The following is a 14547-nucleotide window of genomic DNA, read 5'->3' as shown; positions in this document are numbered from 1 at the left end:
GTGCCAAGCATCCCACTACCACCAGCAGCCCTGGAATGGCCTCTTCAAAAAGCATGGTGCTCTGTACAGAGAGAGCGGATGATTCTCAGTGCCTCGAGGTGACATGGTGGCTGTGTCCCACGCTGGCCTGGCAATGCTGCTGCTGGGGTGTCCCCACACTGGCCTTTCTGCTGATTCAAGGGCCGTTGTCTGTGGTGTGAAGGCAAAATTGCATCTCGGGAATTAAACATGAAGCGTCATTAAAGCACAATGTTCTGTGGAAAGAGAAATGGGTATGAGCAATGTGCTGGGAAAGGGAAATAATTATCCCACTGGAAAATGCAGACCCACAAAATGTGCTGTTTATCATGAACTGCCACCAGTTTTCAATCCATCCCATAAGCTACCCACTTCAGACATTCTCAGGCAGGGACAAATCCCTCCAGACAGCCTGACACAGAGTGATTTTTGACATCTGGTTGCCTTTGTTGGGTTTTATTCCAGGGTTTCCACTGTCTCCTTGTATGCTGGGAATGGTGTCCTCTGACCTGTGTTTCCATATAATGCTTCACAGATGATTCTTCTGGCTGCTGTGAAGTGCCACATGCCTCTCTCCCTGTCACCACATCAGCAGCCACTGATGTATTGTAGGATCCCAGGAAACAACTTTGAATCACCTCACACCTGCATTTCTGGCACCCAGGTTTCCCTGGGATGAAACCACACTTGGAGTGAAATGGGTGGCTGTGCCCCACTGTCCCCAAACAAGCATTGTCTGTCCCCAACAGCCCTGGGACAAATGGCTTCAATCAGAGCCTGAAGGGCCAAATGAAGGATCCAAGGAGAGCAGGGGAGGCAAATGTCATTGTGGCTGTCACAGAGGTGCTCTAGGGTGGAGGAAGGGGTGATGCTGTGGGAGGGAGGGAAGAGAGGGGAGGAAAGGGAAGAAGAGAAAAAGGGGAGAAAGGGGGAGCTCTGAGTCTTCCCAATCAAGGCTCTGCCCTGAGAAGGCAGATGTCCCTCCTGCAACTCAGTGCTGGCCCTGCATTTCTGGATTAGTAAAATAAACCCGTTAGATGGAGAAATCATCCACATCCCTTTTTTGTTGCTTTAAATAAGATGGAAGGAGTGTTTTCAGGATGAAAAGCTGAGCCTGCTGAAGGTTACAGCTGTTAAGCACCTGCTGTATGTGAGCACAAGAAATACTCCCATGGATTAGGCCATGAGGCTGCTCAAGAAACTGCAGGAAGGGGCTGTTACTGCTTTGTCAGCACGTTGCTGGACTGTGCCTTGAGTCCCTGCAGGACTGGGGGGAAGTCTCTACATGGAGAGAGATATATTTACAATGAACAACTGTGTTAAGGAACAGCACCATTAAAGAAGATTCCCCACTGAGAACTCCAGGGCTGGGATGTGATCTTGTACACAACCTCCCCTAGGCTGAGGTGTAGGGTGGCTGTGGCAGAGAGACATGGAGCTGTCTGACCTGGCTGTCCCTTCATCACTCTGGCAGGCACTGGGAAAGAGGCACTAGTATGTGGTGCTTAATGTGCAGGGGACTAGTAGGAAGCAATCCAAAATATTTCAGAGTGCTGATAAAAATCTGGCAGGGAAAGGCTGATGCTGTGCAGCCTGAGTGGAAGGAGGGTCAATGGCTCTCCAGTCCCCCAGTGCTGGTGTTTTCGGGGTGTCTTTCTTTGTGCCAGGGTGAGCAAAGCAAGCAGGGAGGGCCCGGCGTGCCTTTCCCGGGGCTGCTTTGTTTTCCTGCTGGGCCACACACACGGCTTCCCTGTACCCAGGATCCAAGGGATGTAGCACCGGCTGCAGGGTAATTAGCGACGCCGGGGGGGTTCTGCCATCCCATCGGGAGCATGCAGGCAGGTGCTGTGGGCTGGGCGGGCTGGCAGATGGCCTGAAGGACTCTCTGGGGATCCTGAGCCATTACCAATAAGCCAATGCCTCTCTTCAAACGTGTAGTGGAAGTGCTGCTGCTGGAGGAGGGAGGCTGAGCCTGTGCCAAGACCGCACACCCAGCCCCAGCCACTCCTCACAGCCTTCCCATAAAAATTAACGCGGGTGTGTTACTGTGCTCCCGTGCATGTTAATGTTTCCTGTTGCTTAGGGCAGAAACAGCAGGGACAGGGACAGGGATACATGACTGAAGGCCTGAACTGTCCCTCCTGCTGAAGGGAGACCTGGCCCTTGCAGCCACTGTGGAACAAACCTGCAATGGGGGTTGCTGCCCCCCAGCCATTCTCAGGGAATGAGGTTTGTGCTGACCACAAGCCCTACAGATGGAATAAGGAATGTGCTTGGGATCACTGGTCCTCAGGAGCCACCTCTGCTATGCTCCAGCTCCTTTGGTGGCACCCAAGCCAACTGTGGGGACGGTCTCCTGTTCCCACTATCCTGTGACATGGAGAGGAGCATCTGTGCCTCCTTTCACCCCTCCTTTCTGGAGAGTGGATGGCTCAGCTCTGAGAGCCCAGAGGCTCAGGCAAAGGCCTGCAGCAGACACTTGTCCCGTTTGGAACCCACTCCCCTCCTCTGCCACCTGTTTCCCAGCTGCACAACACCACGGACCCGCCGGGGCCGGGCGCTGCGGACAAAAGCCGGTTCCTCGCCCTGCCGCAGCCTCTCCCCGCGCTGACTCGCTTTAATTAGCCCATCAAAGCCGGCTGCGTCTCTCCCTCCTGGTAGGTCGCAGAACATGATTAATTCAGGAACACAAAACAGCCGCCCCCCACAGAGAGAGCCTCTCGATGAGGCCAAAGCTGTTTCCTCTCCCCCATCCAGTCTTTCAACCCCAGCAGCAAGGTTGGGAGCTTCTTTCTCCTGGAATGAAGCTGTGAATAGGCACAGGCTGTCCCAGGAGCCGGAGGGGACAAGCAAGAGCAATGGCCTTACCGAGCCTGGGTCTCTCTCCATCCCTCCCATCTGCTCTGGTCATGGGCATTGCCCACAGCCCACCCGTGGGTCTGGGACTTCCCCTGAAAAACCTCTGGGTAGTGGAGTGGGTCTGGGCTCAGAACCAGCCCTTCCACGAATGGGGTCCATGCATGAGCTCCAACTCCTCCCAGCACCAGATTTCTCCAGCTGGTTTTCCCTGCTCCCACATATGCAGGGCCCAGGGTGGCACACACCATAACACAGCTTTATTAACTGCATTTGTAGGCAAAGAGGTTTTAAAAGGAAAAAGCCTTTTGGGAAAAGAGATAGATGGGGGGATCCCTTCCCCCTTTATATTTCTGCCAACGCAGCTGCGTGCAGTGTTCCAACAGCACTCAATGCCCTGGAGAGGCAATTACTGCAGGAGCAGGGCTGGGCTGCTCTCCACTTCATTTTCCTAATACAGTTACATGTCTTGGAAAAGTGCTGCTGCTCAGGGGAAGGTACAAAGCGAGTTCCCAACCTGAATCCCCTGCCTCAGGAAAGGCTCTGGGGGTTCCCTTTGCACAGTAGGGAACAGAAAGGCCACCCCAGTACGCACCAGCACAACACTGTTGTCAGGTCTTTATTTCAATCTTATGAACATTCTTCCAAGAGATCAAACATGAGAAGAAAAACAGTTTGAGCCCGTGACAGGAGAGATGAGCTGCAGGCCCAAATCAACTGAGGTGGGGAATCTGTAGGGAAGGGAGGCTTCTTAGAGAGCTCAGGAGCCTGAGCCAAGCAGATCTCACCCATTCTCCCCAAGCCAGCCAGGCAGAGCCACACGCAACAAGACTGGCAGTAAGAAAACATGTTTGAGAAACCTCTTTTGCACAGCTCCCTCCCTCTGACTCCAGATCCATGCAGTGCCCAGTGGGCATCCCTCGCCACACTGCCTGCAGGGCTTCACAGACACCCCAGGAATGAAAAACACCATGGTTTCAGGGAAGAGGGGGGGCAAGGTGAGCCAGGAATTCAATCTATGTCTCTTCTCATGCACATCAAAAGCTTTTCTGGTGCTGCTCTTCAAAGCCAGCAGGCACAGCCGTAATCCCAGCTGCTGCTGGGGGTCTGCCCATGGAGACCTTGTGGGTTGGGCTTTCCAGCCCTTCAATAAATGCCTTGCTCAGATACAGAGCAAGAGAGAACCCCACTCTGTGGGGAGCCCACTCCAGCTGTCCCCTTCAGGAGGTTGCTGTGGTTTCCTGCAGAGGAGCAGCAAGGAGCCAGCTCCCTTCTCACACCCACCACTTGTGGGACCCCAGCAGCACCCCAGAGAAGCAGAGAAATTCCACAGCACCCAGGCTGTTCCCAGAGAGCCACACCCCATGCTCCCTCCTTGCTGGGTGCAAACAGCCGGGCACCCTCAGAGGAGCAGAGAAAGAAATGACCTACTACTGCCTCCTCTTCCATTCTGCAAACAGGGAAGCCTTTATAGCTGATGGGACACAAGGGAATGTGGCCCAAAACGGAGAGAATGGAAACACTGCTGGAAAGATCACATCCATCAGATGAGGAGTGAAGAGGCGAAGTGCTCCTGCTTCCCAGAAAACTTGTTCATGAGCAGCCACGTGGTGACTCCTCACATGAACATGTCATCGTAGCCTGGAGGGGGAAGGTGGTCAGGATCCGGCCTGGAAAGAAATTCAGAGCAGAGTCAAACAGAAGTGAGAGCTCAGGCCTGCAGCAACAGGGATGAGCTGGGATCCAGTGGTAGGCTGGAAGCAGGCTGGAATACCAGCATGGCCAAGGACCTACCCGGATCGCCCAGCTCCTAAGGGGCCAAAGGGGTCAAATCTGGCGCCTGGGGGAACAGCTCCTGGGGGAAGCCGGCCTGGGATGCCTGACGATGGGTCAATGCCAGGATGCGGGATGCCAGAGTGGAGAGGATCCACAATCATTCCCCCACTCCGACCTCTGGAGAGAGAGAAGGCAGAGAAGGAGATGAGATTGGTACTGGAGAGAACTGAAGAAATGCTGAGCATGGGAACATGGGGTTAACCTGACACATGGCATGTGGGAAGGAAAGCTCCCAGGACCAGCCAGTGCGGCAGCCTATGGCAGGAAGACAGAGACCCCTGCAGAGAATCCCAGAATTGTTTGAGTAGGAGGGGACCTCAAAGCTCATTTCATTCCAACCACCAGCCACAGGCAGGGATATCTTTCACTAGACCAAGTTCTCCCTGGCCCCATCCAATCTTGAATACTTCCAGTGATGGGGCAGCCACAGCTTCTCTGGATAACCAGAGGTCTGGGGTCTCATCATCCTCACAGCAAAGAATTTCTTCCCAAAATCCAATCTAACTTGGCCTGCTCTCAGTGGGAACCATTCCCCTTTGTTCTGTCACTTCAGGCCCTTGTCTGAAGTCCCTCTCCAGCTCTCTTGGAGCCACTCTGGGCACTGTAAGAGGCTCTAAGGTGTCCCTGAAGCCTTCTCTTCTCCAGGCTGAACAGCCCCAGCTCTCTCAGCCAATTTCCACAGCAGAGGTGCTGGCTGTTCCCTCAAGAAGCACGAGACCTGCTGACCCTCACTGCAGACCCATGTTCCATCCCTGCTTCCCATCCTGCCCTGAGCAGTGTTGCAAGAGCCAGATGGGTTCCCACAAGCCTTTCCAAAGAACTGCTGGAAGTCATTTGCTGACCACCGTGGCTCCTCGGAGCTGCCCCACGCTGCGAGTGCCATTCCTCACGGTCGGCTTTGTGCAAATGTGCCTGGAGCCTCTGGACACTGCTGCCATCATACAAGTCATTAACAACCGTGCTAATGAGTTCCATTAGGCCAGAACAGCTGCCCAAAGTGCCCCGGGACAGCCAGGTCCCATGATCATTTTCCTAGGAGTCTGGGTCTCCAGTCCCAGCACTGGAAGGTGTCAGCACACAAATCTGCTTCCATTTACCATCTTTTTTTTGTCATTTACAGAGAAATCTCCGATGAAGCATCAGAGGCAGCAAGAGAAACAGGGACACCCTTCCCCCAAAATGAATCCCCTCTCCTGGTGTAATCAGGTTTCCTTTGAGTCCCCCCAGCTCCAGGCCTCTCTTTCCAGCTGAGCAGGGACATTTTTAGCTGTCCCTTTTCTAGCCAAACCCATAGAGAAACAAGTCTTGCAAGAGGGGAAAAAATGCCATCCCCACAGGAGAGTGGTTCCAAAGAGGAGTCTCCTCTGGGCTGCAGGACACTCCACAACGACTCCACAAGCTGGTTATTGTCTGACTGTGTGCTTTTAACTGGAGTGGAAGATGACAGGTTCTCCTTGCCTGAGCAAACCAAATATCAAGGATGTATCTGTGAAGCTCAGTCGCCCAGATGGCCCAGCCTCTGCCCAGGCTTTCTCCAAGTGCCTCAGACAGCCAGGAGGCTTGAAACAGGACTTGAGAATCTGTGAACTCGGCTTTCAGCCTCCCCTTCTGCAGACTGCTGGGCTGGAGACACAGCAGCTGGTAACGGTTTAAATTAGAGGCTTACATTCACTTAACGATGTATTCAGCTTTGATTTACTGCAGGAATTACTGTGTGTTAAATGAATACAAGCTGATTATTAAACAGACACAGATTGCAACCTATCATCTATGCAAGAGACAGGATCTTATTACGATATTAGAACCATATTGAGCTTTAGCAACTATCAATTGCACTGAGCAACTGCCCCCACTTGGCTGGATACTGTTTCGGTGGTCTTCAACCACCCCATATCCCCCAAAGGCAGAGCAGGGTGTGCTTCAAGAGCCATACTCACCCAAAAGGGTCCAGGTCTTCTCCACCAACAGCAAAGGGACTCAAGGGGGAAGGCCTGAAACATAGGACACAGAAAAATGTTCAGGAAGAGCAGAGAACCTGCATGTAGCTGTGCCCATGGGTGCTCTCCCATGGCAAACAGTGCAGCACCTGGAGGGCCCTGGGATCTGTGGGACTCTGCATGAGGGGGCCGCCATTGGGAGCATTCCCTGCTCCAGGGTGTTGCTGGATGAGGACACTGGTGTGTGTGGCAGAAGATTGCTGAGATAAAGGGAGCCCTGTTGTTCCCCCGTTGTTTTGACTGCTTGGAGCAGGAGCTGTCCATGCAGATCAGGAGTTTCCATGTCAGGGGATCCCTAAGGGGTGCTGGGCTGGGCCAGGCTCTCCAGCATATCCCAGTCAGAGACACGATCCCACTTCTAGGAGTGTGGGAACAGTGGGGTGGTGGGCCTGCAGGCAGCTGTCACATCTCCTGTCAATAACCCATGCCAGTAAGATGGTTTCAGAACACTGCCCAGCTCCAGCCTGTCTTCCCAAGCCTCTCCATGGAGCCTTTTGCACCCTGAGTGGCAGCAGACAGCAGTAGGGTGACATGGAAGCAAGAAGTCACAGCTGGTCCCCAAGAGATGGCAGAGGCACTGCAGTATCTCTTGACTTCCAGCCAAAGGTGATCACAGTGTGTGTGCGAGAGGAGGGAACCTGCCTGCCACGTACAAGGGACGACTGGAAGGGGCCAGGAAGGGATGGCAAAGCAGGTGCCATGTGTCCCCTCTACCCAGCATTGCCAGCAATCGTTCCAAGGGCAAAGTGGGGTCAGGAAAACAGGAAGACGAAGTCTTGCACCCCACCCTGGCTGGGTGCACCTCTGGTGTCCCTCCCAAAAGCTGCTCAGCCACACAATGGCACTGTCCTTCCCAGTAGTGTCCTTGCTGTGCCAGCCCCGCTGGTCCCTCAGCCAGCAGGAGCAGGGCCACTGTTCTTCACCCCACACCTCACCTCCCAGCCCCAGCCCCTGCCTGTTCCCTCCTGGGTCTGTCAGTCCAACACACAGCTCCAGAACAGCCCATCCCTCTCAACCAAATCAAACCCAAGTGTCCAGGCTGATCCAGCCGGGGAAGGTCTGGATCCTTTTCACTCCCCATCCCACATGTTCAAGATGGGGACCTGATGTGTAGTCTGGGGAGCTCTGCCAGAACCAAATCCCCTCTAACAGGAGGCTCTCAGCAGCCACACACTCTTTCCTCACCTGGATGGGGCCCTTGTGCCCATCGGCTGCCGGGGAGGGAGCCGGAGCGGGTTCTCATCCCAGTGCACATCCTCTTTGGACTCAGGCTCCTTTCTGGCCTTTCCTGCAGGGGCCCCGAGGGGAGTAATGATGCCTGAAGTGATTCTTGTCCTCAGCTCCTCGGTGTTCTTGTACACCCTGCAGCAAGGAGAGGGAAGGCAGTGGGGTGGGGTGGCCATGGCACCAGGACATGGGGTGCTGGACAGGCTGCAACAGGCACGGGGAGGGGACAGACAAGCCCAAAGTGTCCCTAGCACAAAACATGTCCCCCACTGGCAGCACAGAGGGGACAGGAAGGGGTAACAGCACATAAGGGGACCAAAGCCTTTACCCTATTTCAGATGGGCAAGGTGCCACCCAGCTACTCCCTTCTGCTCCAACCCAACCAGTCTGCACTGGAGGAAAGCACATGACACTGTGGATGTGGCTGAAGCTGTCACATTCCTGGGCAGTGTCCACCCAGCACAGTGCTCTGGAAATAAATGTGCTGGCCTGGCCTGTTCCCAGGTGGGGTGTCTCTCCCCTTGGGTCACACCCACGATCCCACTGTCCTCTGTATGTCTCGTGCCAGTGCAGAGGAAGGCAGGGAGCAGAGTTCTGGCTGTATATCAGGACTGGCCTGGGTTTGATCTGGGGAGTAAGTCCTCCAGCTCCCCCAGGGGGGATTTCTGCCTCCCTCTCCATGCCAGTAGGAAATCTGCTCCTGCAGAAAATACCAGGAAACTGAAATTACTTGTGGAAATCGTCCAGGTGCTCTGAGTTGATGTAGTCGGCCACTGCCAAGGTCACATCTGCAACCTTCTGAGAGCTGCGATCCTGGAAAAATGCAGGTAAAGCAGAGTGAGCAGCCTGGCAGATCTGGGAATGAGGGACAGAGAAGCTACAAAAACAGCCCCAGGCTTGGGATACAAGGAACAGGGCTCACCTGCTTCCCACCATATCCCTGTGCCATGCCTGAATCCCCAGGAGCAAACTCCAGCGTACAACAAGATTTTCCCTGGTCCCTCTCCCCAGCTCAGGCTGCAAAGGGTGGAACACTGAGCAAAGCCACCTGGAGCAGCTGCTTGTTGGGGGCTGCAGAGAAGTCCTGAGCTGGGAAAGGGACTGAAGCAGGGAATCTCCTGCACTGGACTGTTCAAGGCCAACTGTCCCACTGCCCTGACACAGCCAGGGTTTGACCAGCTTCATGCTGGGCCACATCTGACACAAAAACACCCCCTGGGTCTGCCCTATCCTGAGGGACAAACACCACTTCCAGGCAGAACAAGCAAAAGCCAACATTTAAGAAATTGCCCCTGGTGTTCTTTTCAGCCAACAGACCCCAAACCCACGGGGGCCACATGGGTGCTCACCATGACGTTGAGGATCATACTGTCCTCCACCATGATGGCCTTCAGCAGCAGCTCATGGGCATCATCCGTGGACTTGTAGCGCAGTGTGTACACCTCCTTGTTGGCTTCCCAGCCAGCAGGCAACAGCTCTGACTTCCTTTCATCAGGACCTGGCTGCAATGGAACAGATGGGCTGCAGAGACCCTGCCCAGGAGCCAGCATGACCTCCTAGGGTTGGGGGTCTTGTCTTGGCTGCACAGGGAGATCCAGAAGGGAACTGAGGTTTTTGGGAGGGGATCCCTCAATGCCTTCCAGGTTTTGACAAGACAAGCAGGTATTTTCTAGAGGCTGGCCCTGCCTGCTTGCCAGCCTCCCACAGCATCCCTGCGCTGGAAGAGGACACAACAAGCAGGAAGAGGTCACAAATAACCACACAGGAGACAATGCTCTTCCCTGTCAGACACCTTGCACCTCCTCAGCATGATACAGAGCTGTCTGGGGCACAGGGGAAGGCTGTCATCACGTCTGTCCCAGCCCCACATCAGTGCTTCTGGGGGGGCCCTGCCCTACACAGTCACCTCCTATGGTAGTGAGGAGAGTCCTCTGCTGTGACCGTGCCCTGCACCCCCCATTACCTCCCAACACCACATCAGGCACTCTCCCAGCACCCATCAGGATCCCAATTCACTAGACCCCCATCTTAGCACTGGGTCCAGAATTGGACTGCCCCACCCTCTGGTATTGCCCCAGTACATTTCCTCCTCAGCACTGAACTGGACGCCTCCCTTTTCTTACAGAGTCCTGCCTCACCACCAAGCTCCACTTAACACTATACTAACTGTCTTCCCGGACGCACCAGCATCAGGATCTCCTGTCTTGCGACATCCCACAGACCATCCCCAAGCATCAGGACTCTAGGCGCCCCCAGTACCGGGATGCTCTCAGCACCGCCATTATCCCGAGAGCGGGGCCCCCCTACAGCACCGGGACCCCCCAACACCGGGACACCCCCAGCCCCGCAGCTGCCCGCTCCACAGCAGTACTGAGGCCCCTCGGCCCCCGCACCGGCCCGGGTGCCTCCAACATTGCTGGCACCGCCCAGTTCCCCTGGCCCAGGCAGCGGTCGCACGGCGCCGGCGAGCGGCGCTAGGAAAGACCGAGGCTTCACCGCGGCCTACTAGGCCTCGGCGGCGGCGCACCGCGGCTCGGCCCGTACCTGGTCGCCGGTACCCAGGCAGCGGTAGCCATGCCGAATCAGCTCCCAGTGGATGCCGCAGACCAGAGCGTCCTGCGGACGGGAGATGGCGGGCCTTGCCCAGGCGTACAGCGGCTCCAAACCGGCCATGGCTGCTCCGGCCGGGGCGGAGCCGGGGCCGCACCGCCCCTCACTAGAGGGCCCCCGTCCGCTGCGCTGGGCCCGAGCCGCCTCCTCCGGCCACGGAGCCACTGCCTGTTTTGTTGTGCTCGGCGCTGTACGGCTCTTCGAGTTCTGGGGTCGGTTTCGAGCCCCCCAGGACAAGAAGGACATTGAGGGGCTGAAGCATGTCCAGAGAAAGGAATGGAGCTGGGGAAGGGGCTGGAGCACCAGGAGCAGATGGGGAGCTGGAGGGACTCAACCTGGAGAAAGGGAGGCTCAGGGGAGACCTTCTCCCTACAGCTCCCTGACAGGAGGGTGCAGCCAGGTGGGGGTCAGGCTCTGCTCCCAGGGAACAGGGACACGACAAGAGGAAACGGCCTCATGTTGTACCAGAGGTTTACTTTGGATATTAGGGAAAATTTCTTTGCCAGAAGGGTTAGTGGTGGGCTTGGTTGTGCTGGGGCAATAGTTGGACTCAGTGACCTAAAGGATTCCATGATCCTGTGAAGGGTGTCTGTCCAGCACCATCCAGCAACCTCCGGATTAATCACTCTGAGCCTCCTTCCCTGCTCCTGGCTCTTTCTTGTCATAGAAAAGCATTTGAGTCCATGCAAGGTCTGCTTGTGCTGCCATAGCAAGCTTTCATGCTGACACCAAAGGGATTAAAGCACCAAACAGCCATTGATGGGTTTATTTCATCCCTTCCGTAACTCCTTGTCTGGGCCACAATACTTATAACACCTAAATTCTATTAAAGTTGCCATTGAAAGGCATTCAGGGGCTTTTTTGCCTTGCCCCTGGGCCAGAGCCAGTATCCTCAGTGTGGCTGGCAGGAGGCTGGGACTCGGGACAAAGCCACTGAACACCATCATCTGCTGCTTTCTTAATCTGAGCTTCAGCTCTTTGGGGGATGCTCATCTTGACTTCATTATGCATCAATTAATTAACTTGCACTGCTCGCTCTTTCCATTTCCCTCTCAAGAAGTCACTGAGGCTGAACAACCGACCACAGCCCGGCAGGTCCCATGGGAATCACTACCAGGAGACACCACACCTCCTGCCATACTTTGCCGCTCCTTTCTTCAGGGAAGACAGCTGGACTCATCAGGAAAGCTGCTGTGGATTTTCCACAGGGCTGGGATTTCAGCACAGGAGCTCCATGAGAGAGGCATCGGATGGGGATGAGTTGGGAACAGCAGGAAATGCCTCATCCAGAGCTTCTCCATCGCTCAGATGTGATTCAGAGCAGCAGCAGCATTTCCACCCCATGGCTCAGCTCACTCCTGGGCAGCAGCCGCGGTTTCAAGCTTTGATGACATCCACATTTCACTTTCCCAGCCTGGCCCTGGGTGGGCCAGGAGCTACCAGTGGTTCCATTTAAATGCCCAGTTCTGAGGCAGAGTTTAAAATCACAGCTCTTCCTTCAGAAACCTGATCTGGAATCCTGTATCCCACTGCTGCTATTGGACCCCCCCTACATTCCTGCAGCGCTGTTGCACAGTTCTTGCAGGTGCAGGAGCACAGGGTATTTAGGATTGGTGGTCTCAGGAGCTGTCAGTGTCTCAGCAGGATCACACCAAAGCTCTGCTGAGTGCTTGCTGAGCTTTCCGTTTCCCATCCAAATTTCTGCCATCCCTGTTCACCCACCATCGGCTCCCCACCCTCTCACCCCTCACTACCTGCTCCCATCCAGCCCTCAGTTTGTCCTCCTGTGGCTTCACCTCCATGTTCATCCTTGATTTATTTTCCCACACCGTGTTGTGTCAGCTGCCCCAGACCACTCTTGGAAAGTGACTTTTGGTGCCAAGTCTCTCTTGGCCTGATCAGCCTCTCCATGGGCACAGCAGTGAGGAAGGCAGGATGTCTCCATGCATCCCCTCACCACAGGATCCTCCTGGGAGCCAGGGCCCTGCCATACCTGAGCCCATGGCCCCAGGGCTGACTGCCACTACATCAAAGCTGTTATTCCAGCACTCACAGTGCCATGCTGGCCCACATTGCCTGACTCCCTGTTGTCTCCTTCCTCTGCTCCCGTGCTTCACTCACTCCATGGCTCAATGATGATGAAAACCACTGGCCACATGAAAGCAGCCCCCTAATGTGAGTTAGGGGCCTGCGAACTGCGTGGGAGGTACGGAGAGCCTGGCCGCGGCTGGAATCAACAGCCAAGTCACTAAGGAGGTGATGAGAATTGCAGAGCTGGCGCAGTTGTGCGGCAAGGCGAGCGCGTCAGGGCGGCTGCCGGGCACGCTGGTGCCGTTGTCAGAGCAGCCATGTCCTTTTTGTGACTGCTGGAGCCTAGCTGGGAGCAGGAGCGATGCTGTGAGAACTGAGTGAAACCCTCAGAGCCGCCAGTGCCCTGATACCTCGCTTGTGTTCATAACGATTCACGCCCAGCTCTTGCACCAAGGAAGCCACCCTTGTCCGTTTTCCTCCCTCTTTCACCCAGGAACATGATCTGTGGAGATCTGCTCCCTGACAGAGCATGGGTAGGGGTGATGTCCCAGGGGAGGCAGTAGCTGGAGCTATCCCAGCCGGACGGTGGTGCTTGGAGCAGGTAAAAGGCTACATCAGCCGGGGTCACCTCCGTCACACGAACCACAATCTCCCCTGACCTTCATACTTTCCCACTGCCTCACTGCTCCCATTGCATGCGCCCACTGTGGTGTCGTAACGAGCAGAAGAGGAAACAGATTTCCCAACCGCCCACCCCGCTGGCAGCCCATGAGCCCTCTGTGCTGGGAATGGCTGCCAGCACGGCCAGGGCAGCTGGCTCACCCCTGTGCTGTGCTGTGCCTGCTGGGTATGACCCAGAGTCTCACAGGAGAAGGCATAGAGGGGCTGTGGATAATCCCTGGCTGATGTTCAGGTGTTGCAGGCTGCTGCTTCCCGTGGGGTCAGCTTGCTGCTGCTCCTCTCCCATGGATGGAAAGCCCCCATGCATCACCCAGGGTGAGCAGGGCCAGGTGATGGATGGCACTGCCGTGTTTTCTACAAGAATCTCTGTCCTGCTCCATGCAGGCAGCAGTTTCCTAGCACATAGTGGGAGGGAAAGATGGGATCCCCTGCTGCATAGCAGGGAGAGCCAGCAGCACTGGAGTAGCTCCTCCACAATCTGCTCAGTGCCTCAGGGATTACTGGCTCACAAGGAACCACCTGATTGTGACTGAAATTACCAGTGCCAAGGGATGTGGACGGGGGCAGGGGTTCCTGGAATGGACTTTTCCCCTCACTGCCATCATTGCCTTGAAAGGGGAGGTAGTCACTCCATGAAAATTCGGCCTCCCCTTCATTTCTCCTAAATTCAATTCCAGGGAAAGATGACACTGAGGCAGGAGAAAGGGGTTTTTTCTCCGGGGAAGAAATGCAAACCACATGCAGGCAGGCTCGGGCAGGAGGAGGGACTGGGGCTGCGAGAGCCGGCGCTCAGCAGCGAGGCCGAGCTAAAGTCAGTTAGTGCTTCAGGACTCTAAACACGCCTGAGTGCTGCGCTTTGAGCAGGCGTGATCCCTGTCAGAGAGAGGCTGCCAGTAGGGTTTGAAAATAATTAAGAAACCCAGAACCCCTGTGCTTCCCAGAAAAGCCTGTTAGTTCTGCGGTGGAAACCTTGCTTGCAGGGAGTGCATCGCACAAACAGAATCGTGACTCATCAACTGGATGGAGCTAAACTCCATTTTTCGAAGGTCAACATGCTCAAATCCTAATGAGCTTTACCCTTGGTAGGGCTCCTATGCTCCCGTTGTCAATCTGAATTCCTGGGATGCCCAGCACACCTGAGAGTAATGTTGGACAGTTTCAGGGGATGTATTTAATCCAGAGACACCAAGAGCTTCCAAGAGGGCAGTGATGATGGGGAAACTGAGGCACAGAGGATTCAGACCACCAGTCCACTGCCTCCAGCTAGAGCCTGCACCCCACCAGCCCCATC

The 14547-nt window shown here is 55.3% G+C and overlaps 1 protein-coding gene across 4 annotated transcripts; it reads right to left on the bottom strand.

The window, feature by feature from the left end:
- Positions 1-166: 166 nt before the first annotated feature.
- Positions 167-10872, bottom strand: PSMF1 (proteasome inhibitor subunit 1). 4 transcript variants are annotated; one of them, XM_053958698.1, is made up of 7 exons: positions 10479-10861; positions 9284-9436; positions 8665-8747; positions 7893-8069; positions 6648-6701; positions 4669-4827; positions 3478-4544 (listed from the first exon to the last, which is right to left on the bottom strand). In XM_053958698.1, exons 1-7 carry the CDS (start codon positions 10788-10790, stop codon positions 4493-4495), a joined length of 990 nt encoding a protein of 329 aa, XP_053814673.1. In that variant the 5' UTR covers positions 10791-10861; the 3' UTR covers positions 3478-4492. The 4 variants fall into 4 exon arrangements, with proteins under 4 accessions (XP_053814674.1, XP_053814673.1, XP_053814676.1 ...); XM_053958701.1 differs by lacking the exon at positions 10479-10861 and adding an exon at positions 10328-10411; XM_053958699.1 differs by lacking the exons at positions 3478-4544; positions 4669-4827 and adding an exon at positions 167-254 and having other exon boundaries at positions 10479-10872.
- Between the last annotated feature and the right edge of the window lie 3675 nt (positions 10873-14547).

This window comes from Vidua chalybeata, chromosome 17, assembly GCF_026979565.1.
Source record: "Vidua chalybeata isolate OUT-0048 chromosome 17, bVidCha1 merged haplotype, whole genome shotgun sequence".
NCBI lineage: Eukaryota > Metazoa > Chordata > Aves > Passeriformes > Viduidae > Vidua > Vidua chalybeata.
This window is presented reverse-complemented; position numbering and strand designations above follow the sequence as displayed.